At 37.6% G+C, this 24,092-nt stretch overlaps 1 protein-coding gene across 2 annotated transcripts in view; it reads left to right on the forward strand.

Annotated features, from left to right (window-relative positions):
- Positions 1-24,092, forward strand: part of retreg1.S (reticulophagy regulator 1 S homeolog) — a 61,286-nt gene that overhangs the window by 30,673 nt on the left and 6,521 nt on the right. Inside the window, exons 1-4 of one of the 2 annotated variants that reach the window (XM_041567643.1) lie at positions 8,890-9,061; positions 18,245-18,368; positions 21,666-21,750; positions 22,586-22,723. In XM_041567643.1, the coding sequence (XP_041423577.1) occupies positions 9,027-9,061; positions 18,245-18,368; positions 21,666-21,750; positions 22,586-22,723 (382 nt within the window). In that variant the 5' untranslated portion in view covers positions 8,890-9,026. Of the gene's footprint in view, positions 1-8,889; positions 9,062-18,244; positions 18,369-21,665; positions 21,751-22,585; positions 22,724-24,092 lie in introns of those variants that run through there. The other variant, XM_018269414.2, reaches the window with a different exon arrangement.

Genomic DNA, 24,092 nt, shown 5'->3' on the forward strand with positions numbered 1-24,092 from the left:
ATCACAGTGGGCGCTGACAACAAAACATCCTCCAGTGAACAGCAGCACACAGCTTCAAGCAGGTTGCACACTTGTGTTCTCCCCTTGCAGGTTAATAGCAGTCTCTCTCTCTCTCTCTCTCTCTCTCTCTCTCTCTCTCTCTCTCTCTCTCTCTCTCTCTCTCTCTCTCTCTCTCTCTCTCTCTCTCTCTCTCTCTTCTCTCTCTTCTCTCTCTTCTCTCTCTTCTCTCTCTTCTCTCTCTCTCTCTCTCTCTCTCTCTCTCTCTCTCTCTCTCTCTCTCTCTCCTGGAACACAAACCCCCAGTCTCTAGATCTCCCAGCACATCTCTCCATGCTGGCTGGTCTCTCCTCCTCCTGTTCCAGGCTGATTCCTGTTCCTGGCTGAGAGGGCAGGGCACAGACTGTCTCCTTTATCATTGGCTGGAGAAAATCCCTTCCTTCCTGCAGGCTGAAGCATTAACTAGTTCCTCTGTACTGTAGTGGAAGGCACAGGGGACTACATTACCCAGCAGTTTTATAGGTGCAAACATTAAGTGTGCTACACAAGATACACAGAATATCAGGGGAGCTGACTACAACGGCGGAATCCCAAATCAGTAACCTGGAAGACACTACGTGATGAAATACAACAGCTTTGCATTCAAAGTAAGCAATTGGCTGCGCATATAGAGGAGAACATCAGAGTGGTGGGCCTACTGGAGGCAATGGAGGGAAAGAACCAGAGGCCTTCTTCACGGAGTGGCTGAAACAGCACTTGGGTGAGTCCATCTTTTATCCCCACTTGCTAGTAGAAAGTGCACACCGTTTGGAGGGAGGACTGCATCAATGAACCCACCTGGTCCTAGATTCAAAGCATTTTTTCCACTAATGTGGAGCTCACCGGTTCCAGGCGATCACGTGTCCATGCATCCAACTTCTCGGCAATGGAACCTTTTCAAAATTGCAAATACGGACTTCTGTGACACGTGAAATCAGGATAAATAAATTCTTCTTTATTTGTTAAAATACTTTGGCTTAGTGCATATAGCTACTAGTGACGCGTTTCGTGCCCCATGGCACTTCCTCAGTGTACCATTTTATTTACAGTATAAGGGGCAAATTCACTAAGCGATAAATGCGATAGCGACGCCTTCACCGCACTTTGCCAGGCGAAGTTTTGACAGGACGCCGCTAATTCACTAAAATCCGAAGTTGCGCTCAGGGAGGCGAACGGTAGCGAATTTGCGCTAGCATTAATTCGTCAAACAAAGCGAAGTTACGCTAGCGATGCCTAATTTGCATACGGCTTAAAGTTAAATTTGAATGGACATGTTTGTAGCAGCAAATACATTACACTACACAAGGCTGGGAAAGCTTCATTAAATAAAATAGAGTTGATATTTTGTCCTATTCATGTGCCCACTGTATAGTTTAGGTGCCATATGTTAGGAAATGTAGGGGGGAAGGAGGGTGCCCCCAAAAAAATGTACGATCTTTTTCAGACTATCAGCCTTAAAAAAAGGAAAAGACGCCAGCGTTTTTTGGCTAGGATATCCTATCTACTCTATTGCACTTCACCTGGTCTGAGGTGGCGAAGGCAAGTCTGGCGCAAGAGGTAACGTTCAGTAAAATGCGCAAGTTAGTGAATTAGCCTAGTTACATTGACCCTTCGCCATAGCGCAACTTTGCCTGGCGTAAGGGTGCGAAGTAGCGCTAGAGTAGGTCCACTTCGTTAGCGAATTTACAGCAGCTCCCTTTAGTAAATTGGCGCTAGCGAATTTGCACTAACATTAGGTGCTTCGCGCTTTAGTGAATTTGCCCCTACAACTTTATAACTATCCACAATTACAGACAATTCTCAAGGACTTAGTCTTAAAGGGAAATTACTAAAATTTTCATTTCATACACTTGTAATATAAAACCTAAAAAACAATTTATTTTATAATATACCATACCGGACTGGCTATCTGTGGGTTCTGGCAAATGCCAGAGGGGCTGCTGTATGGTTTCATAGAAAGTTACCATAGAGTGGGCTGATTGGGGGCTGTTTGGGCTGGTAGGGGGCTATTTGGGCCTCTGCGTACTTGGAATGGCAGGGCCTATTTTGATTCCCAGTCCAGGCTTGGATTCTATCCTTCTATCTCCGTATAGTTCGACCAACGTACTGACAACCACAATTACACGTGGCCAAATATATAACATTTCTAATTCTACAATTTATATACAATCTACAGTCATATTCTTTACCTGTAACCGTATATTTTGAATCCTCTGGATACATTAATATAGCTACATGCCTTACAAATTTTAGCTTCACGTCTATATGTCCCAATATAGTTTAACCAATTTGACCGCCTACGTTCTTTCTTATATGGGAGTATACTTGGAGATACGTAACTAGCAATTGATCTATTTTTTCTATATCTAAACCAATGTTTCTTAACTATCTTTTTAATACCAAGTGCCTTCTGTACCATTTCTGAAATAATCAAGACTTTGGATCCGCTTTCAGATCTCCCCGAAACCATATTTTCTTTGATCCTAGACTTGGGCTGTGATCATGCACTGTACAGTACACTTAAGCAGCCAGATTCTAAACCTGACGAGGCTTTATTTATAGCACCTTAAATTGTTATTCATGGTTGTATGCTTTTCAGTAGTCTCTGCGTCCTGTCATGATGAACTGTTAACAGAAAACAGCAAAACAGATGCTTTCAGGTCAGTCTTCACTGTCACTTGAGAGTGAATCTAATTTATCTTCTCTAGTTTATCTTGTCAATTGTCTCTGTACCCATGCTCCATTTCAGCTCCTAACAAATGACTTAGCATATTGCCTCTATAATCTATGCGGACTCATTATTTAAATATAAAGATGAAAGTCTGGATAATTCTGCTATTAGCGTCTTCAAATAAATGTTGATGATTGATCCTCCTGGTCTTTGGGGACTGCATGGGTGTGCAAATCCATCCAGATGCCACAGCAACTAAACATCCATTTGTTTTCAATATTTGAACTACATTAGACCTGTCAAAGCTATTTCCTTATTCGTTGCTATGGGCAAGTAGAAGAGGGATCCAATAGTTAGAGGCAAACACACCAACATTTTTAATCAGGGCTTACATACCTTCCATTATACTGTAATCTTTTATTGTACATTATACTGTGGAAACAGTGTGTGGCATGCATAACATTTTAAAGGAGAAGGAAAGCTACGGAGGCATTTTATTGCCAATAGATTAGCTGCAATAGTGCAAGCTAGAATGCTATATTTATTCTGTAGAATGTTTTACCATACCTGAGTAAAAAGCTCTAGAAACTCTCTGTTTGTTTAGGATAGGAGCTGCAGTATTAACATGGTGTGACATCACTTCCTGCCTGAGTCTCTCCCTGCTCTGGGCTCAGATTACAGTAGAAAAGGGAGGGGGTGGGGAAGAGGAGCAAACTGAGCATGCTCTTGCCCAGGGCAATGAGGTTTAAGCTGAAGGCAGGAAGTCTGATACAGAAGCCCATGAGTACACAACAGAAGGAAAGAAATGCAGTGTTTCTTTTGACATAGGACTCAGAGCAGCATTACTTTGGGGGTTTACTGGTATATTTAGATGGACCTTTCTGATAAGGCTTACTTAGTTTTAACCTTTCCTTCTCCTTTAAGGGGGTTCACACCTCCCTTCCTCTGGTAAATATACTAAAGTGAACTTTAAAATCCCATTCTCATTCTCTGTAGGTGTTCCTATGCTAAATTGGAATTTATGTTTCAATGTTTTTTATTGGGGTTTTTCAAGAAAATTATTACAGCCATTGGAAAGGGAAAGAAAAAATAGGCATGTTGTAAATAAGTAATATGTTTACATTAAAGGTTGTACATATATGCAGCGGACCAACATCAGCATCGCAGCATAATAAACAAATTACCAATATTCCACTAACTGTAAAACAGTGTTATCAAAGTGGAGCAGAGTCTCCCTGGCAACCTCCGGAAGATGCATCCACATCTTTATATTAATATGTATCATAAGATGTGTGACACTTAACAATAAACTTGTGGAATACTATATTTTTATTACTTAATGATACATTTTTATTAAATAAACTATTTTACCCCATGGTCATCAGGTAACTGTTTTTAAATTATCTAAACCTAAATCTAAGGGGGAACTAAAGAAAAAGGAAATTATCCAACCGGACAAATTGCTTAAGACTTAGTTATTCATTTTTCTCTGTCTGATGGAAATATTACACAGAGTCAACTAGAAAATATAGGACTGTGGGAGGTCAAGAATTCAGTGCTTCAAGAAGCTATATCTCAAATAATTTTGACTGAGGATATAATGAGGACCATAAGCTAGTTCTATTGAGGAATGGTTGTAAGTTGTCTGATTTCATTGCCCAGGACTTTTCTGCTCGTAGGTTGAACTCCACCATCTTAAGGATGTCTTCAAATCTTGGTATATGTTCAGATTTCCAGTTATCTACTATCTGCATTCTCGTTGCTATAAATATATGATTAAATAAGATTCTCTCTTTGGGGGGTAATTCAATTGTTTTTATATGCAGTAATGACATATATGGGGGAATATGGACAAGGTTTACTGGTAATTTTTTGAGACAGACTTCCACTTTTTTCCATAAAGGTTGAATCCTTGGACAATGCCAAGGAACCCACTTGATTGCATTTCCTCCAGCAAAGTGGTGAAACCTGGGAATCAAACTTGGAGATTTTTTCAGGTGTGAGGTACCACCGCCAGATCATTTTAAGTAAATTTTCCTGATGAGAAATACAGTGGGAAGATTTCTTTACAGATTTAATAGCTAATTCCCAGTCACCCTGTTCTATATCTGTTTGAAAGTGTTCCTGCCAGCTTCTTAGCTGCCATTTAGGGATGCCCTCTTTGTTAGTTAATAATGTTCTATAAAACAAGGCAGTACCTTTCATATAAGTTTTATCAGGTGACAATAGTTTATTAATTTGTGGGGGTAAAGAAATTGTAAGAGGAGTATGTCTTGAGAAATATTTTTGTATTTTAGAGTATTTATGAGCCTCCGATCTAGGTATGTTATACAGATCAGACAACTCCTCAAAGGATTTTTGGCCTGACTCTCCAAAGAGTTTATCAATTGTATCCAAACCCAATTCTACCCAGTTATCAAATGAAACCTTCTTTACTACATTTGAGATATTGATGAAGGGGATGGGTAAATTAGTAGCTAACGGGTTATTATTACAGAGTTTAGTCAGTTCCTTCCAGATTTTCAATGTATGCTTAGTGACTGGATTAGATGTTGGTTTTGGAATTTCCCAGATTAGATTGGATTCTAAGAAGTTTTTGTAAGATGAGTAAGAGGATTGGTTTTGCTCTAGAACTATCCATTGTTTTGATGTGTCATTTGTCCAGATAGATCTGGATTGTTCTAGGATGGTTGCTTTGTAGTAAAGTTCTATATCCGGAACTCCAAGACCAAGTTCTGTTTGATGTTGCGTTAATATTTTATTGGAAAATCTGGAGGTTTTGTTAATCAGAACAAATTTGTTAATCAATTTTTGTAAGCTAGTGAAAAATGATTTAGGGACTTTTATGGGAAGGTTACGAAATAGGTATAATAGTTGGGGTAGTATCATCATTTTAAAGGCGGCACTCCTGCCAAGCCAGGAGAATTCAAATTTAGAGAGGGCTTCTAATTGATTTTTAAGTTTAGAGATCCAAGGCTCATAATTCTCTTTGTATAGTAAGGATAAGGAAGGTGTAATGTATACTCCTAAATATTTTATGTACTTAATAGTCCAGAAATATGGGGATGAGTTTTTAAGAGACTGTGTTGTATCTGGATCAAGGTTGCATGGTAGGATGACTGTTTTGTTTTCATTCAGTTTATAATAAGATATTTTGGAGAAAGAACTTAATTCAGATCTTAGATTTGGCAGTGATACCTGGGGATCTTGTAGATATAATAATATGTCATCTGCATATAATCCCAATTTATACTCAGATCCACCAAGCTTGATACCCTTTATCAGATTATTATTTCTTATTTTTTGTGCTAGGGGTTCAAGTGTTAATATAAAAATAATTGGTGAGAGTGGGGCATCCCTGACGAGTTCCGTTAGTTATATTAAAAGGAGATGATAAGGTACCTGATGACATAACCAAAGCAGAAGGCTGTGAATATAGCGCCATTATTGCCTTATGTAAGTAACCCACACAGCCAAATTTTTCCAACACACATGACAAATAGTTCCAGTTTACTCTATCAAACGCCTTCTCTGCGTCCAAAGAGACAAACAGAGAAGGCGTTCGACAAACACCAACTTCATGTAAGAGAGCTAACACCTTTCTAGTTGCGTCATAAGTCATTCTTCCCTTTACAAATCCCACCTGATCAAAATGTATTAATTGGGGAATTAAAGGGGCTAATCTATTTGCAATTACCTTCGCGTAAATTTTTAAATCGGTGTTAAGTAGGGAAATAGGCCTATAATTACCTGGGTCACTGGGGTCTTTGCCTTCTTTAGGAATTGTTGTGATGACAGCGCATAAGGATTCTTTGGGAAATTTGCCAAGGGTAGCTACCTCATTAAACATTTGTGTAAGGGGCTTAGATAAGATATCAACAATTTTTTTGTAGTAATCGTTAATGAAGCCATCTATCCCAGGGGCCTTGTCACTTTTAAGGGTTTTAATGGCTATTTCTATCTCCTGTTGTCGGAAGGGAGTATTTGTCTGTTTTTGTTCGAATTCAGATAGGGATGAGAGGTTTATACTTTCTAAATATTGATCAATTTCTTGTTTGGTGGGTATGTGAGTATCCGGGTGTTTATCTAAGTTATATAAATTTTCATAAAATGTTGCCAAAGTGTCGACAATCTCTTTTGGGTGATGAACCGTTATACCAGTTTGTGGGCGTTTTAGTTTCAATATTCTTCTGGCAATTCTCTGTCCTATTATTTTTTGGGCCATAACCTTCCCTGCCTTGTTTCTATCTGCATACCAATTTTCTTTCAATATAGTATGCCATCTATCATATTGTTGATATAATGTCTCTTTCAATTCTTGTCTGAATTCTTCTAATTTGGGTATTAATTCAGTTTTTTTATTATTATAAATTGTGTATTCTAATAGTTTAATTTCTTTCAGAAGGAAATCTGTTTTTTCTTTCCTTTTCTTCTTAAGGATGGAGCTATGTTTTATAAAGATTCCTCTTATAAAGGCCTTATGGGCATTCCATAGTGTAGATTTACCTACCTCATTATTATCATTAATTAGGAAATAATCTTTCAGATTTTTTTGGATCAAGGGGGCTGACGATTCAGAATATAATACAATTTTATTCATTCTCCAAGGATGTTTTACTAAATTGGAATTTAAAGGGATCCTGTCATCGGAAAACGTGTTTTTTTTCAAAACGCATCAGTTAATAGTGCTACTCCAGCACTGAAATCCATTTCTCAAAAGAGCAAACAGAATTTTTTTATATTCAATTTTGAAATCTGACATGGGGCTAGACATTTTGTCAATTTCCCAGCTGCCCCTGGTCATGTGACTTGTGCCTGCACTTTAGGAGAGAAATGCTTTCTGGCAGGCTGCTGTTTTTCCTTCTCAATGTAACTGAATGTGTCTCAGTGAGACATGGGTTTTTACTATTGAGTGCTGTTCTTAGATCTACCAGGCAGCTGTTATCTTGTGTTAGGGAGTTGCTATCTGGTTACCTTGCCATTGTTCTTTTGTTTGGCTGCTGGGGGGAAAAGGGAGGGTGGTGATATCACTCCAACTTGCAGTACAGCAGTAAAGAGTGATTGAAGTCACATGACTTGGGGCAGCTGGGAAATTGACAATATGTCTAGCCCCATGTCAGATTTCAAAATTAAATAGAAAAAAATCTGTTTGCTCTTTTGAGAAATGGATTTCAGTGCAGAATTCTGCTGGAGCAGCACTATTAACTGATTAATTTTGAACGCGCTAATCCAACCAATTTGGTGTTGACAGTAATCAGTATTACATACATTCAAATTAACAAAATTACAAGGGTACCCACATTTTTGCACATCCAATTTTTCACATTTGATTTAATTTCATACAACTGAATACTGCTTCTCTAAAATCTTTGTTCAGAAAACACCCTAGTACTCAGATGTTCCTGGGAAATGAAAGACATATCACTGTTATCTTTTTGTTGAAATTGGAGTAAATTATTATGAAGGCTGAGAGGGGTTCCCAAATTTGTCATATGTATATATACCATTATATATATATATATATATATATATACACACACCCCCCTCCCCGTTGGGATAGTTTGGGGTAAAAATAAATTAGTCAATATAATCAGAGACATACTACACCAGATGGGCATCTCAGAATAATCAAAATATGTATGAATTATGGACATGGGCATAAATGCCTTCAAATACCTGGTAAAGGCAGGGCTCTTTTGTACTAGAGAACACTGTGCCTTGAACCTCATGCACCATAGTAGGTGTAAACTGCAAATTGAAGGGTGGCGCTTGTATAGGTGAGTGCCTTGTGTATGGTGATTTAATATTGTGATAAATGTTGCACCTAACAATACTAAATGGGGCCTATTGTCTCTATTTTCTTGTGTAAGTTATTGAAAACAAATGTTTTGCTAAGCAGTTTGCTTAACTTCAACACTTTCAATTCTTTAAGGAAATAGCTTTTTGTTGTTCCTCGTTTGTTTTTGTTGTATGAACTAAGATACAGTACTTCTGAAATCAGAAGTTGCTGTAATAGAAGTGTTAAAAAGGGTGTTATCTAATCACTCTGTGAGTTAACTTGTCAGCAAGTTGGGACTGCAAAACAACCCATGAGATCCAAGGCTCTGTTTGCTTTATTTATAACAGCCAATCGTTGCTCTCACTCTGTCTGCTCCATTCAAGACAAGCTGACACACACACACACACACACACGGAATCATAAACACAGACTCAGCTTGTTCAGACTTCCTCAGTTCTCCTTACAGTCGTGGCCAAGTTCAAAAGGCACATCTGTACTCGGATTACTTTTTTGGCACAAGCATTTTTGTTGAAGGCAGAAATGCCTGAAGGAGAAGACTCCGATCCACATAAAAGGTATTGGAAAGTTGATGTGCCTTGCGGAGTTTAATGCAGTAATATATACAAAAAACTTGTTCTTGAAGTGTGTTGTAAGTTACTGTGTGTTGCTACTGTTTTTATGACGAGTTAATTTCTCCTGTTATTCAGTACTAATGTAACTGTAATCTAAATAGCATAAAAATTTTTTTCAGATGTCTTGTCCCAATAACATACTAAAAAACATGTTTACTAACATTGGATATAAATATCTGGAGAGATTTCTGGAGATGTTGATGCTGATTGGTTGCTATGGGCAACATGTCCAGAAATCTCTCCAGATAGTTATCGCCAATATTTGTAAACATGCCCCTTATTTTCCTAAGAAGATTTCCGTATGTTTTTAGATTTGCACCCAGTCCCCCCCCCCCCACCCGGAGTGGTCATCTGCATTCCCATAAAGGGTACATTCCTGTCAGATTCAGAGAGTCAATTAGATTCTGCTATAAGGACATTTGGTTGGACTGACATTTGGAGTTCAACGCTTTTGTGATTGCATTTTTGAGTTGCTTTTAGGTTAGGTATTCCTTAAGTATACCCAGTATAATGGTACATAGAAATTAAATGGCAATTAAAGCAGAATTAATTGGACTAGCAAACAGAAAAAGTGACAAACCAAAGACCTGCTGTACAAAAAGCTCAATAAATCAATAACAACAAAGAAATAAGCTGCATATTACTTTAGAATATCACTGTCAACATTAAGCAAAACAGGTTTTGCAAATTACCCCTTTTTAAGTAATATTTGTGGTAATTAAATTTTTTTTCTCCTGATGGCCTGTTAGTTCCTTATTATCATGGGAACTAACCCAAGGGTAAAGAAGGTAATTGTGAAATTGGCTTCAAATTAGATTCCAAGCTGTAGGATATTAATGCTAGTTCTGTTCTGTTATGTTGCCACTGAGGTCCCTACTTGGGCACCAGAAAGCCATGTGAATTGCAACACAGCTATAGCTGGATGGCATGAAACTTGGGCACAAGGACCTACAGTATGTTCAGCATAACATTTAGATATACCCATCTACTGTTTAGTCAGATAGTTTCATGGCTGTATTTCCCTGTATTACTGGGAAGAATGTACTCACTGTTGTAAAACATCAAATATCCGCCTCACCAGATAAAATTATGGGTGATTTTATTTTTTGGCTACACTCTTGCACTTGGTTCCACCCAGACTTAAGCCCCTCTGCTTTGTCTCAGATGAGGGACTAAATCTGAATGTGAAATATAAGGATATTAGAAACCGCAAAGGTGTTCCTTGACATAAAAATCCAGAAGCCACATAGCACAGGTTAATTGTAAGCTATGAATAACCTGTAAAATATATCTCTATAAATTGTGCAAAATTATTATTTAGAACTGGTTCTTAGTAATGTTAGTTGAGTTACATGACTAATGTTCACCAATCAATCTAAAAGACAGATGTAAGTTACAGCCTTATATTCACGGGAAACAGCGTTGAAGCTTAACAGTTGACGATCACCATGGAAGTGTAAAGGATGAAAGATTAGGAATCATCTTGCATATCTGTTAGGATCTCCCTGGTTGCGAACCAGAGACCTGTTGTATTGCAGGCACTGCTCCTCCTGCTTCAGCCACAGGAGACAGTGTGGCAATAGCCTGAAATACAATATCTTTCATGGCACTGTCTCCATCTTCCAGGAATCCACACCCTCTATAAGCTGTAAAATGATCTGCTTCTCATGGACATGGTAGACTGTTCAGAAAAGGGATTGGTTGAAAGTCCTTTGCACAAAAGTAAAAAGTCCACAACCAGGTCTCTTTGCCCTGCAGATTTTTCAATTGCAGAGAACCACCCAGCAGCAGAGTGCTGCAGTTCAGCAATGCACGGCATATTAAATTACCAGCAGGCTCCTTTTTTGAAAGGCTGGTTTATTAATCCAGCACAGAGGAGTCTGGGATGCAGTCTTAAATAGCCCTTAAATGAGCAATTGCCCACAGCTCGATAGAGGGCGTCGATTCCTGGAAGATGGAGGTAGTGTCATAGAAGATATTGTATTTCAGGCTGTTGCCACACTGCCTCCTATGCCTCAAGCAGGAGGAGCAGTGCTTGGTTGAAACAGGTCCCTGGTTTCGAAACCAGGGACATGTTGCATTCCAGGCACTGCTCCTCCTGATTGAGCCATAGCAGGCAGTGTGGCGACAGCCTGAAATTCAATATCTTCTATGTCCCTGGTGTGAAACCAGAGAGTTCCTAACAATATCATAACAACTGAAGGCTGCACTATGTGTTCATACAAATATAACTGCAAACATAACTGTGCATGTACTGTTTAACTATACTGCAACAAACTACTAAACCATAACAATTAGTTAGCAATTTGTTTTCCTCATTCTAGTCCACTCTTACAAAGAAAGCTCGTATCATATTGGTTTCTATGGGGCACTATACTATTACAAAGTTACCCCATGGGAATTTCCATTATTCCAGTGGTCTGAGTATACATTATTTTCAGGTATACAGGTGTGGGTTCTGTTATCCAGAAACCATTATCCAGAAAGCTCAGATATGGAAGAGCATCTACCATAGACTCCATTATAATCGAATAGTCCACATTTTTAAAAATGATTTCCTTTTTCTCTATAATAAACCGTAACTTGACCTTCATCCAAACTAAGATATAATTTATCTTTATTGGAAGCAAAACAATGCTATTGGGCGTATTTAGTATTTACATTGTTTTCTACTAGACTTAAGGTATAGAGATCCAAATTATGGAACTATCCATTATGTGGAAAACCCCAGGTTCCGAGCATTCTGGATAACAGTTCCCATACCTGTATTATATTTCTTTTGCAATTAGAATTATCAACTGATTTTTAAGGGGCACTACATGCCTTTATATACCTGTAATTGTAAGAAAAATAAATGGAACTTGTGTTGAAAATGTATGACAAATCATTGGAGAGGTTCAGGTCAACCAATTGCCTAAGTGGCAGCTGATATGCTCCTTTGTGGTGTGGAACAGTAAGTGAAAACCTGTTCATAACTTGTTCATGTGCAAAAGTAAACAAACAAGTTTTAAGCAAGACATTATTATGTTAGTACTGTACTCATATTTTCATAAAGATCTAAAGATTAGTGCTATTGTATTAAAATATCGTCACAGTATTTTATTGCTCCCTCTTTGATTTTTACACGTTTTGTTCTGTTACAAACTGAAATTAAATTGGATTTTTTTGGTAAATCTTTCTTTTATTGAATATTAATAAACAGAGAAGGGGTCCTAAATAAAAGAAGGAAGGGGTACCACAAAACTTTTCCCATGATAAGCCACAAATATGTAAAATTTTCAAAGAACAATGGATACCAACAATTCAGAAGCCACGAAGTTAAATACTTTACTCTCAGAAGTTGTTAAGAGTACACTTCATTAAGAAGTGAAAAGTATAAAGTAGCAGGTTATTTTTATACTTTGGTTTGATTGTGTATTGCGTTCAGCCAGTGTTCCCTAGTTGTCTAAAACTGGGATATATTATTCTGTAAAAAACTAGTTATTTTCTCTAAATTCCTAGTATCCTCTACTAGGTTTATCCAATCAACCTCAGAGGGAGGGTTTGCCATTTTCCACATTTTGGGGATTAAGGCTGTGCAGATTGAAGCCAGTAAATTCTAATTAAAATTGATTTAATTAGAATTTATACGATTGGTTCCCAGTATTCTTTAAATGTTAAAAATATGGTTTTAGATATAGAAATTATTGGGGGTTTCACAGTGTAGATTTTTTATGGACTATTTGTTTTCAGTTGTTTTGCAGTTCACAAAATTCGTTCATTTTATCAGTTTACAGGGATGACCATATGGTATTTACTACTGATGCACATGTTGATAGTCTCACATAATTAGAATGCTCCAGCAGCTCATAGTGAGAGGTTTTGAAATCAGCTTACCCGACTGAAGGGGCATTTCTGAGAAAAGCTTTCAGAGGTGGGGCAGAGGCTTGTCACTGAAAACACAGAGAAGAGATGATTGCCTCACCACAAATCACTATACAAGAGCACGAGAACATTAGTCATCCCCTCAGAATGGGACCTTCACTGGTGCCAGTAATAGAAGAGTTTTTTTATACTATGATGAGAAAGGGCAGCTGTGGGAGCCAGATGGCAGGTGGCTGTCCTCGGGCTGTTTAAGTTTATCCGTGTTTGTGTTATAGACCAGATTAGATCCAGTCATTTGGAAAAATACCAACCTGGAAGCCCTACTAGATAAAGCTGTATTTTTGAAATCTGAATAACTAGTGAAACAACAAACATTTAATTTACTGTTGCTTGATGCCTCACATTCCTTATGGTAAAGCTATTTTTTAAGTTTTAGATGTTTTTGTGAAAAGAAGCAGTAAAGTTGATCAGTGCTTGCTTGTTCTGAAAGGAAATGTAGGGCCAAGATCTTATGGGTTTAAAGGGATACTGTCATTGGAAAACTTATTTTTTTTCAAAATCAGTTAATAGTGCTGCTCCAGCAGATTTCTGCATTGTAATCAAACTGATTTTTTTATATTTAATTTTGAAATTTGAACATGGGGCTAGACATATTGTCAGTTTCCCAGGTGTTCCTAGTCATGTAACTTGTGTTCTGATAAACTTCAGTCACTCTTTACTGATGCACTGCAAGTTGGAGTGATATCATCCCCTCCCTCCACCCCCCCCCCATCAGCCCATCAGCAAAACAATGGGCGGGTAACTAGATAAGGGCTCCCAGGTAAATATAAGTAAAAGTCCATGTCCCACTGTGACTCCTTCAGTTACATTGAGTAGGAGAAACAATAGCTTGTCAGAAAGCAGTTCCATATTGCAGCACTGGCTCTTTCTGAAAGCACATGATCAGGTAAAATGACCTGAGATGGCTACCTACACACCAAAATTACTGTTTTTGTAAAAATACAGTTGTTGGGTTAGGAATAACATTTTACATGGTGGAGTGAATTATTTGCAGTGTAAACTGTGTAATTTAGAAATAAAAAAACAACACCATAAAAATCATGGCATAATCCCTTTAACTATCCACTCCAATTTCTGCACATATAAAAAAGGGTTCTGGAGTTTGTAGGTTACAGTGGTGTCCTGATGTGTTGTATGATACTTCATTTGGGCATGTGACGTTGTGATGGAAAGCACAGGAACCTCAAAGCACCGCAGTTACAATAATATTTTTATATTGTTTTTCCCCTGTGCAACACAAATCACTTATTGATGAGATACTTTTTATTGTACTCAAAAAGCCTGGGTGAACTGGCTTTTTAAAACATCCAAAGTAAATGCCGTGCACTGTATGGCTGGGGTTGCCACCTTTTCTGGACAAAAAAACTGCAACACTGCCATTCCTATAGCTTTATCTGTTTTTCCTATTAATAATATTGTCATAATTTTTATATAAACACCTGCCAAATGGCAACCCTAAGTATGGCAGGAAGTTCCATAGTGTGGGTGCTGTATGATGGAAAACACAAGATTTCAGTGCAACTCTGGGTACCATGAGTTACCTGACTCTGAAGAATGGAAGGAATGGGTGGGAATACGAGTAATCAGAAGTTATTACAGATAACACAGGTTAAACGGGTGTGTTTACTTCAGAAACACAACTGTAGTTTATCTAAATCGCCATGGGGGCAGCCATTCAAGCACAGGATACACAGTAGATAAATAAGCTCTAAAGAATCCCATTGTGTACCACAGAGCTTATCAGTTATCTGCTGTTTAGCCTGTTTCTGCTCTGTCTACCCCCATAACTAGACAGCAGTTTGTTTATATAAACTATAGTAGAGTATCTTAAGCAAATACACCAGTTATACTATTGCAACACAACAGTACATTATATTTCCATTACTTCAAAACACTTTCATTTTTGGTATTAATGTTCCTTTAAGGGTGGCGGCACACAGGGAGATTTGTTGGCAAGAGACAAATCTTCTCTACTGCCAAGTAACTTCTCTTGTACATGTGTAGTACTGCTGCCTGTCTCACCTACTGCCAAGTAACTTCTCTTGTGCGTATGTACTCTTGCTGCCTCTCTCACCTACTGCCAAGTAACTTCTCTTGTGCATGTGTAGTACTGCTGCCTCTCTCACCTACTGCCAAGTAACTTCTTTTGTACATGTGTAGTACTGCTGCCTCTCTCACCTACTGCCAAGTAACTTCTCTTGTTTGTGTATGGTGCTGCTGCCTCCCTCACCTACTGCCAAGTAACTTCTCTTGTGTGTGTGTAGTGTTGCTGCCTCCCTCACATTTCCATTACTTCAAAACACTTTCATTTTTGGTATTAATGTTCCTTTAAGGGTGGCGGCACACAGGGAGATTTGTTGGCAAGAGACAAATCTTCTCTACTGCCAAGTAACTTCTCTTGTACATGTGTAGTACTGCTGCCTCTTTCACCTACTGCCAAGTAACTTCTCTTGTGTGCGTGTGTAATACTGCTGCCTCTCTCATCTACTGCCAAGTAACTTCTCTTGTACATGTGTAGAACTGCTGCCTCCCTCACCTACTGCCAAGTAACTTCTCTTATACATGTGTAGTACTGCTGCCTCCCTCGCCTACTGCCAAGTAACTTCTCTTGTACATCTGTAGTATTGCTGCCTCTCTCACCTACTGCCAAGTAACTTATCTTGTGCATCTGTAGTACTGCTGCCTCTCTCACCTACTGCCACATAACTTCTCTTGTGCGTGTGTAGTACTGCTGCCTCTCTCACCTACTGCCAAGTAACTTCTCTTGTGAGTGTGTAGTACTGTTGCCACTCTCGCCTACTGCCATGTAGCTTCTCTTGTGCGCGTGTAGTACTGCTCCCTGCCTCTCTTACTACTAAGTAACATGTCTTGTACATTTGCAGCCGTTCACTAATGAATTTCCTTAGGCCGTGCGGCGCGCACTTCCTGGTTTCCTATGCGCATTGACGCTGGCGTGATTACGTCAGCGCGCAATGGCTCGAAATTCAAATAGTATTAAAGGGGCCTTTACACTGTAATCTTTGCCCGTTGTTAGGTTCATCTTGTGTGAGTTCCTAGGTGCTATCCTGAGTAATCCTGTGTTATGATTCCTGTTTTGACCCTGCCTGCCTGACTTTCCTGATTTCTGTGATCCCGACCTCTGCCCGGTAAACCGACTATTCTGCTATCCGTATTCCAACCCATGCCTGTTTGCCCCTCTGCTCGTCCAGAGCCTGTTTGACGACGCTTGACTACGTTTTATGTCTATTCCTTTATGTCTATTCTTCTGCCCAAAGATCGTGCCCCTCTGCTCGTCCAGAACCCTTCGCTTGGCTCCTCTCTTATTAAGACCTGGCGGCATCCAATTAGCCGAGGGCTCCTCCCGAGACCAGACCAGGGAGCCTAGCATTGGTTCTGGGTGCCGATCGTGACAAATAACTTCTAATCAGCCCTGCCGCTTGTGGATTTATTTTTGACAGATATAAGCTCACTATGGGGAACTACCAGGTATACATTAGGTATTGCACTTCTGTGCTCTGTTTCCTATTTGTATCCTTTATTCACTACTAAATTAATAATAGACAGCATGGAAAGTGTCACAAGTAATGCCTGGAACATCTATAATCTGAAGAGAGCCTCTGCATTTCTCAGGCTCAGAGTAGTTACATTCCTTGTTGGTCCTGACATTCAAGCCTTTCTTTTTCTAGAGATCTTTAAGCTATATAATGCAGAGAGAGAATCTGTCAGGAACAAAGTTACAAATCTCCAACAGATGTCATCTGTAATTAATATCCAAATATGTATTTTCACATGATCTCTATATATAATCATTTGTGTGTTCCCTATTAATTGTGATCTTATATTAACAGGATTCTTAGGATCTGCTATTCTCATTTTGCCAAATATACCCCTGACCACTTTGCAAATAGGTTATAAAAAAAGTTGAAAATAATGGCGTTTGCCTGATCTAAGTGCACTGTTTTCTTTTGTATATGCATCATATGATAATACTTTATATATAGCGAATACTAGTTGAAAGGGTAAAGGGGGTGGCACACATTCATTGTACATTCACTACAAGCACTGAAATATTTTAATAATGTATTGTTGCTTAGAATGATGTTTTCTTTCATTAGGCAAATTGTTATTTTGGGGTTAACTTTTCATTTAATATTATGGCAGATAAGTATAGCAAATGTTGAGTTTTAAGTAGGCATTGTCCATTATTAAATTGAAAACAGTATTTCAGTAAAACTGTGAAACTGTTAAATGACAACTGTTTAATCCCTTTGGGTAGAGATTTCAATTGGCCAAAAGGTAACAAAGGAAATTATCATTAGTATATGCTACAAACCACCTTGTATAAGTGACAAGAATGAAGCCCAAATTAGTAAAGAAGATCTATCTATTGGTAAATATAGATTGGAATGATCAAAAAAGGGATCTGACTTTGTCAGTATTTTTATAGCTGATGCAAGAAAGAAAGAACGAGGTATGCCTTATTGATCAATTAAAACTCCACCCTTCAAAATTGTATACTTCTTTATTTTTATATATATTCTATATAAAACAACGGTTTTTATATACAAAACTGGATGTTAATGACACTTATCAGTTGATAAAAAAGTTGATAAAACATATTTATTAATGACCTGGAGGTGGGCATTGAGTACTGTTTCTATTTTTTTTTTTGCTGTTAATACTAAATTGTGCAGAGCTATAAGTTCCATGCAGGATGCTGCCACTTTGCAGAGTGATTTGACTAAATTGGAAAACTTTGCTGCAAACTGAAAATGAGGTTCAATGTTGAGAAATGAAAACTTATGTTCTTTATTTATAAATAATATAAATGCAAGTTATACATTATACTGTGTTGGAGGTTTCATAAATTGGAAAGGATCTCTGGAGTTTTGTAAATAGCAAGTTGTCTAAATCCAGGCAGTGTTATTCTGTGGCTACTATATATAAATAATGTCTTGAACTTGATGGATGTGATGCCTTTTTTCAACCTAATTTACTATGTAACTATTCTTGTTTCATGTCTGACACAATTGGTGTCAAAAGCATTGTTCAGTGTGGAGATCAGTACAGGAAAACAGAAAAAAGTTTTTGCTACCCATGATGTTCCTAAACAATGCCTTTCATAATCTCCAGAAATTGTGTTCCTCTAATGACAGCAGTACCAAAGAAAATAAACATGTTATTTTTTTGTGTATTATTCAGGTGGGAAATGATGACCTCTTCGGAATGCAAACCAAGGCTTGGCCAGTGCATTTCAGAGTCCTGGTCCAGTTATAGTGCATTTCTGCAAGAGTTACTTCATTTTAAACAACAAAACCCTGGCAAGGTATGTCGGAAACCCACTTAGAGCTGTGTATCTCTACTTCAGTTATTATGCATGTTACCAGTAGAATAAAAGAAAAGATTTCCATGTGATATAACCAAGTTTTATCAGATATTTGTCTGCCCTTGTGTACTATAAGATTAATTTACAATGAGCAGGGGTGCATGTAGTGAAGTATAAGGGTACACAGCACTGGCTTGGTCATTGGGGCTCTATTCTTAATACCTGTGTTAAGCACAGTGGTTCCTTCTGTGCTGTCTCCTGTCTTGTGTGCTTTGCATGTCCCATGATTCCAAGATAAAGTCTGCATCTTTAAGACCCAGGTTAAGGCTAAGAAAACAGCTAGGAGACCAAATACGTCTGCATCACGAAGACTAACATGCTGTGTCTCTTCTGCCTGTTAAACTGCCCCTCCCCCTCATCCAGTGACCAATGCAGAGGGTATGCTGTATCTCCTGCTGGCAATTCATCCTGTTGCTAGAACCACCAATCATAGTATATCGCATTAACTTATTCAGCCTATGCTGCCACTGTGCAAATTTATTTTGCCATGTGTATGCTAAGTACTTAGCATTATCCATATACAGTAACCGTAAGAGCATATGCTAAGTCCCCTGCTACACCTCAATAATTGATTTTTAACAATTGGGAAATTGTTCTAAGCAACCCACATTCTTAACATAACATCATACAGTGTTTTTAAATTCCAACTTAATAAGAGTTTTACCTTACCTATTCATTATAGGGCAGCTGTTGGCCAGAAATATTATTCTCAACCAAAGGTGTGGGCTAATAGAGCCTACACTCCGGTTGGGGGAAGCAGTAGTTTTTTCTTAAAAACAAAATCGGCCCTGGCAGCAATAGGACACTCACATCGGGAGGGAGCTCCTAGTCCGAGCAGCCATGCTTAGCAGTGTGCATGTGCATAATGAGAAAGTTGCGGCATTTGCTCATTATGCACATGCGTGTGCCCCAACATGGTCGCTTGAACCAGAAACTCCCTCCTGGTGCAGGTGTTCTAGCGCTGACGGTGGGCATAAAAAGAGAAGTAGTTACTCCCAACAGGAGTTGGTGCAGGTATTAGCCCATATCTTTGATTGGGGAAAATATTTTCAGCAAACAGTTGCCCTTTAATGTAATTTACCTGGAAACTAACTGGCTGGCTCTTTCTACAAGGAACCTTCTCCACTTATTTCTGCCAAAAAAATCCCCGTCTTGTTAGAAGTTCAGCATGAATGTCAATTAGACAGAAATTTTAGGCCAAAACTTAGGTATTGTCCTAGATATATTTTATATATCTGAAATCTTGTCATGTGATCATATGCTGGACCAGAAAATGGGGGACAAACACATATATCCTCAAAACCTCTGTACTAAAAAGTTTCTGGCTGTCTAGGCAGGCAGAGTGGAAGATGCAGCGTTACAAGAATTGAGATGCATGCAGTAATGCTTTTTAACATGGATGTACCTAGGCTAAATGCCTATGTAGCATATTTTGTATGACTCCTGTCTAGTGTGGTTAAAAATGATTGCATGCACATTTTACTATCATTATTTATAAGCATATATTCTAGCACATAATGACAGCTGATATATGTGGAAAGGAATTGAATTCCTGTGTCTGAATTTTTGGCAGTGTAAAACTTTATCTAGGTGGGTGGATCACGATTTGTCTTCACACCTAATACTTAAAACCGTTTACACTGGAAGCTATGTGACGTTATTATGAATTGTATTTAGCAACCAGGCATCTGAATTATGCCAGAAATTGCTTTGTCATTTTGTGACCTATTTTAAAATACCTGTTAATAATATTGCCACTCAGTGAGTTACATTATACAAAATTCCTAAATAGGAGTTATATCCAATTAATTTTACCTTTAAAGGGGCGCTATCGCAAAAATGAAAATTTAATATAAACTTTATCATACTTTTCTAAATATAAACCAATAAAATATACTGGAAAGCTGGAAAGGGTGGGAGCTACAACATGGAGCAGGCCACTGCTCCTGTATAAACTATAACAAATAAGTGAAAGTTGTGCTCACCACTAATTTTTACAAACATCAAGTGCAATGAGGTTGTTACCACAAAATACATATAGACATATTGTCTATATATATTTTGTGGTCACGGCCTCATTGCACCCCTGCTTAATGTTTTTAAAAAGTAAAGAAGTCATGAGTTGGTGCCTGGCAATATTTTGGGTTTAAAATATAAATTTAAACTGTTGTCAAGTTCTTGGAACTAGATGATCAGGACAAACTCCTGGAAACTTGTAACATATTTATTTCCTGGAGGAGATTAATGCCTTGCTTTACATAAACTTGACAACCAGGAATATCGGATACTAAATCATACTTGTCAGCATATGACAGCACTGCACATATGCCCTTTTTGATAGTGCCAAAATATCAGTTGGCCCTGATTACATATTTCAGCAATTACAGTTAGAGACAGTCTGGAGTCTTTGGAGCTGGAACCCAGATACAGTTTTTAACTTTAGGAAATACTCAAATATACAGTATAGCTCTCTGGAAATAACTTTTCTGCAAAAGAAAAATTACTGTCTCAGTATAACCCTACATGAATGAATGTTTTAGCAAACTCTTATGGACGGATTTATTATGTGATATTAAAAAGGGCTTAAAAAAACAGCGTCATTTTTTACGCACTTTTTCTTTGAGCAACTTCCGCCAGAACTTACTTACAAAGGTCTGAAGCAATGTAAAATAACGGCGGAAAATCTGGCATTTGCATGGCATAAAATATCACACACCTCAATAAATTTTCCATTTATTTTACACAGCTTTTTACATGGTTTTTCCAGAGAATTTAGTTTTACACAGCATAATAAATAGGCCCCTAAGTAGACCACATCTAACTTTTTTTTTTCTGCTCACTTTTATAGCAGACAATTATATTTTGGCAACATCTATAGCACATAGAACCATACTGACACAAAATGTATTCCAATATCGTATCCCTTAAGAGTTCCAAAAGCATTCCAATGATTTATTTTGACATTGTATAAACTAACTGGCCACTAGTTGCTTGGTTGAGAATAATTTTTTGAATAATGGCACGAATTTAGCAATTTGGCAGTGTACTTTGCCAGACCTCAAGATAATCAGCAAAGATTAAGTAAAAGTTCTACAGAACTGTTTATTTTGATATCCCCATTCTTATTTTTTTTTATAATTGTCAGTAGTTATAAAACATACTGATATTGATGGGGGTGGTATGTTGTTTAATTGATAGATATTTTAATCAATAAATATTTAATATTTGTTCCTACAGTTCTGCCTGCTGGTCTGCAGTGTGTGCTTTTTTTTCACTATTATGGGAAGCTACATTCCTGGAGTTGTACTCTCCTATTTATTGTGTAAGTATGCAATGCAGTTATTGTTCAATGCTTTGTGCCAGGCAGAGCAATCTATCCTCAAACAAGCTGTGCAGGACCCACAGGGGCACAAGTAAGTTTCAGCTAAAGCACTTTTTTGGTGAATGCTGCAGGGAGTTTTCCCAAGAATAATTACTTGTCAATTAGTTCCCTATTGCATAATATATTGCAGGGATGAGCTCAAAACATGGTAATACCATGCAATGTATATACTGTTTTATCTGTTATTAGCAGGGGTCAGGGTAGCCTCCATCTAATTGCATGGTATTTGCAATTATACTATTTTGCTGGACTGCATATGGGCATTGAATAAACTGCTATACAGGCTGCCTAATTGTGCCAGTGGGTTTGATATAAATGGCATTGGGGAAATTGGTCTCACTTATTTGTAAATATTTTATGTATTTAAGTATATTTTGGTTTTTAAAAGTACTGCTTTTAACAGCCGCCACTGCATTGGCGTTGTAGTTGAGCAGAAGTTCTTTAGGTTAAACATGTACATTAAGAATGAATCAGATAAGAATACAAATTGGAGTTTATTTATCAATGAATGATATTAGAGTTCATCAGAATCTGTCTGGAAGGCTCTAAATTTATTCTTTGGTAAGTATGCCCCTTTGCTGGAGGTTTCAGTAAGCTGAGAAGATTTGAAAATACAACAGGCAAATTATTTATATTAAGGGTAGAGAAACATTTAGATCCAAACAAAGATGGCAATAAAAAATTGTATAAAAATGTACATTCTCTAAAAATTATGCCATGAAAATTCTGTGGATTAAATCACTTTAAACCCATTCTAATTTTATTTTCAATGCAGTACTATTTGCATTTCTGTGTCCATTTTTGAAATGCAATGAATTTGGAAAGAGAATGTGCTTCAAAGTCAAGACAGTTCTGCAGAAACTAAATCTTGGATTCCGAGCCTATGTGATCCAGTGGATAAAAGCAAAATCCAGTGAGTGTCTCATATTATTGAAGAAGACAAAAAAAAACAAAACAGCAGTGTAGTAAGTATATAAATTTGTAGTCTTCCATGTGTTCTAGTACCAGGGTACTGAATGGGGAATCAAAACGATTTTTTATTACATAATCAGACATTCAACAGCCCTTATTTAGTCTTAATAGAATAATGACAGTAAGAGCATGCACGTAAATTACTTTTCAAACCATATAAATTACGAGTAGCCTATTAGTAGGCACTAACAACCTCAGACACAACACAAGCTTTAATTAAACTTTGGGTGAAATGTACATCAGGGCGAAATTCAAAGCGATTTTTAATTCTTGCCGACGGTAAGGTAAATTCTGGCAAATTAGTCACCCGCAGTAGAGAAGGTTTGTCGCTGGGCGACTAATCTCCCTGTCTGCCACCACCCTAAGAGGTGAGGAACTGAGAATTGTGTTAGGCCTTAGATTGTAATAGTAGTAGGCTACTTGTATTTTATAGGTTTGAAAAGTGATTTACCTGCGTGCTTACTGTCATCTCATTGTCATTATTGTATTAAAACTAAATATGGGCTTTTGAATGTCTGATTATGTAAGAAGGAATCATTTTGATTCCTCATTCAGTTCCTTGGTACTAGAAAACATGGGGGATAACACATTTATGTACTCACCTTACTACACTGCTGGTATAAAGGGTTTTTAATATGTATGTTTTTTATCGTATCAATAAATGTGTCTTTATAATATTACCTCCACTAGTGAGATCCCCTGTTCCTTTAATAGCTTTTTTTTTTATTTGTTTATAGATTGAAAAGCTGCTCTGGGAGCATTAGTACACTTTACAGACTTAAGGGGTCATTTACTTAAGCTCCAGACAGACATATAGGATCACTAGTGTAGCTAAGGGGCACATATATCAACTGTCAAATTTGAGATTTACAGCAATTTGCTTTTATACCACAAAAAGCTGGCCAGTTCATGTAGAAGTCAATGGGAGGTATATTTTCAAAGTTCAACCTGTTTTTCTATTTGTGTTTTCGAGATTTCTTCAAAATTTGGCACTAGTTGAAAAGAAGGGTACAATGTAAATTCACTTCATTCAAGTTGTTTTAAGTTTTTAAATTATCAAGTTTTCAAGTTTTTACTTTGTTTATAAATATGCACACATTCTAGACTTGTTTTTTACAAATTTTTAAGAGTAAAAGATCTCGAAAATTGGAATTTTGATAAGTCTTCCGCTAAGAATTGTTGATGCTAAAATTTGGGACATTTCCATGTAAATATGAATCTACCACAGTCTAGTTCCCTATTTACATGGAAATGAATGAGCATTGTATTAAAATTAAAGCAATGCAAGTTAATGAGAACTTAAAGATTGA

Source organism: Xenopus laevis, chromosome 6S (assembly GCF_017654675.1).
Source record: "Xenopus laevis strain J_2021 chromosome 6S, Xenopus_laevis_v10.1, whole genome shotgun sequence".
Taxonomy (NCBI): domain Eukaryota; kingdom Metazoa; phylum Chordata; class Amphibia; order Anura; family Pipidae; genus Xenopus; species Xenopus laevis.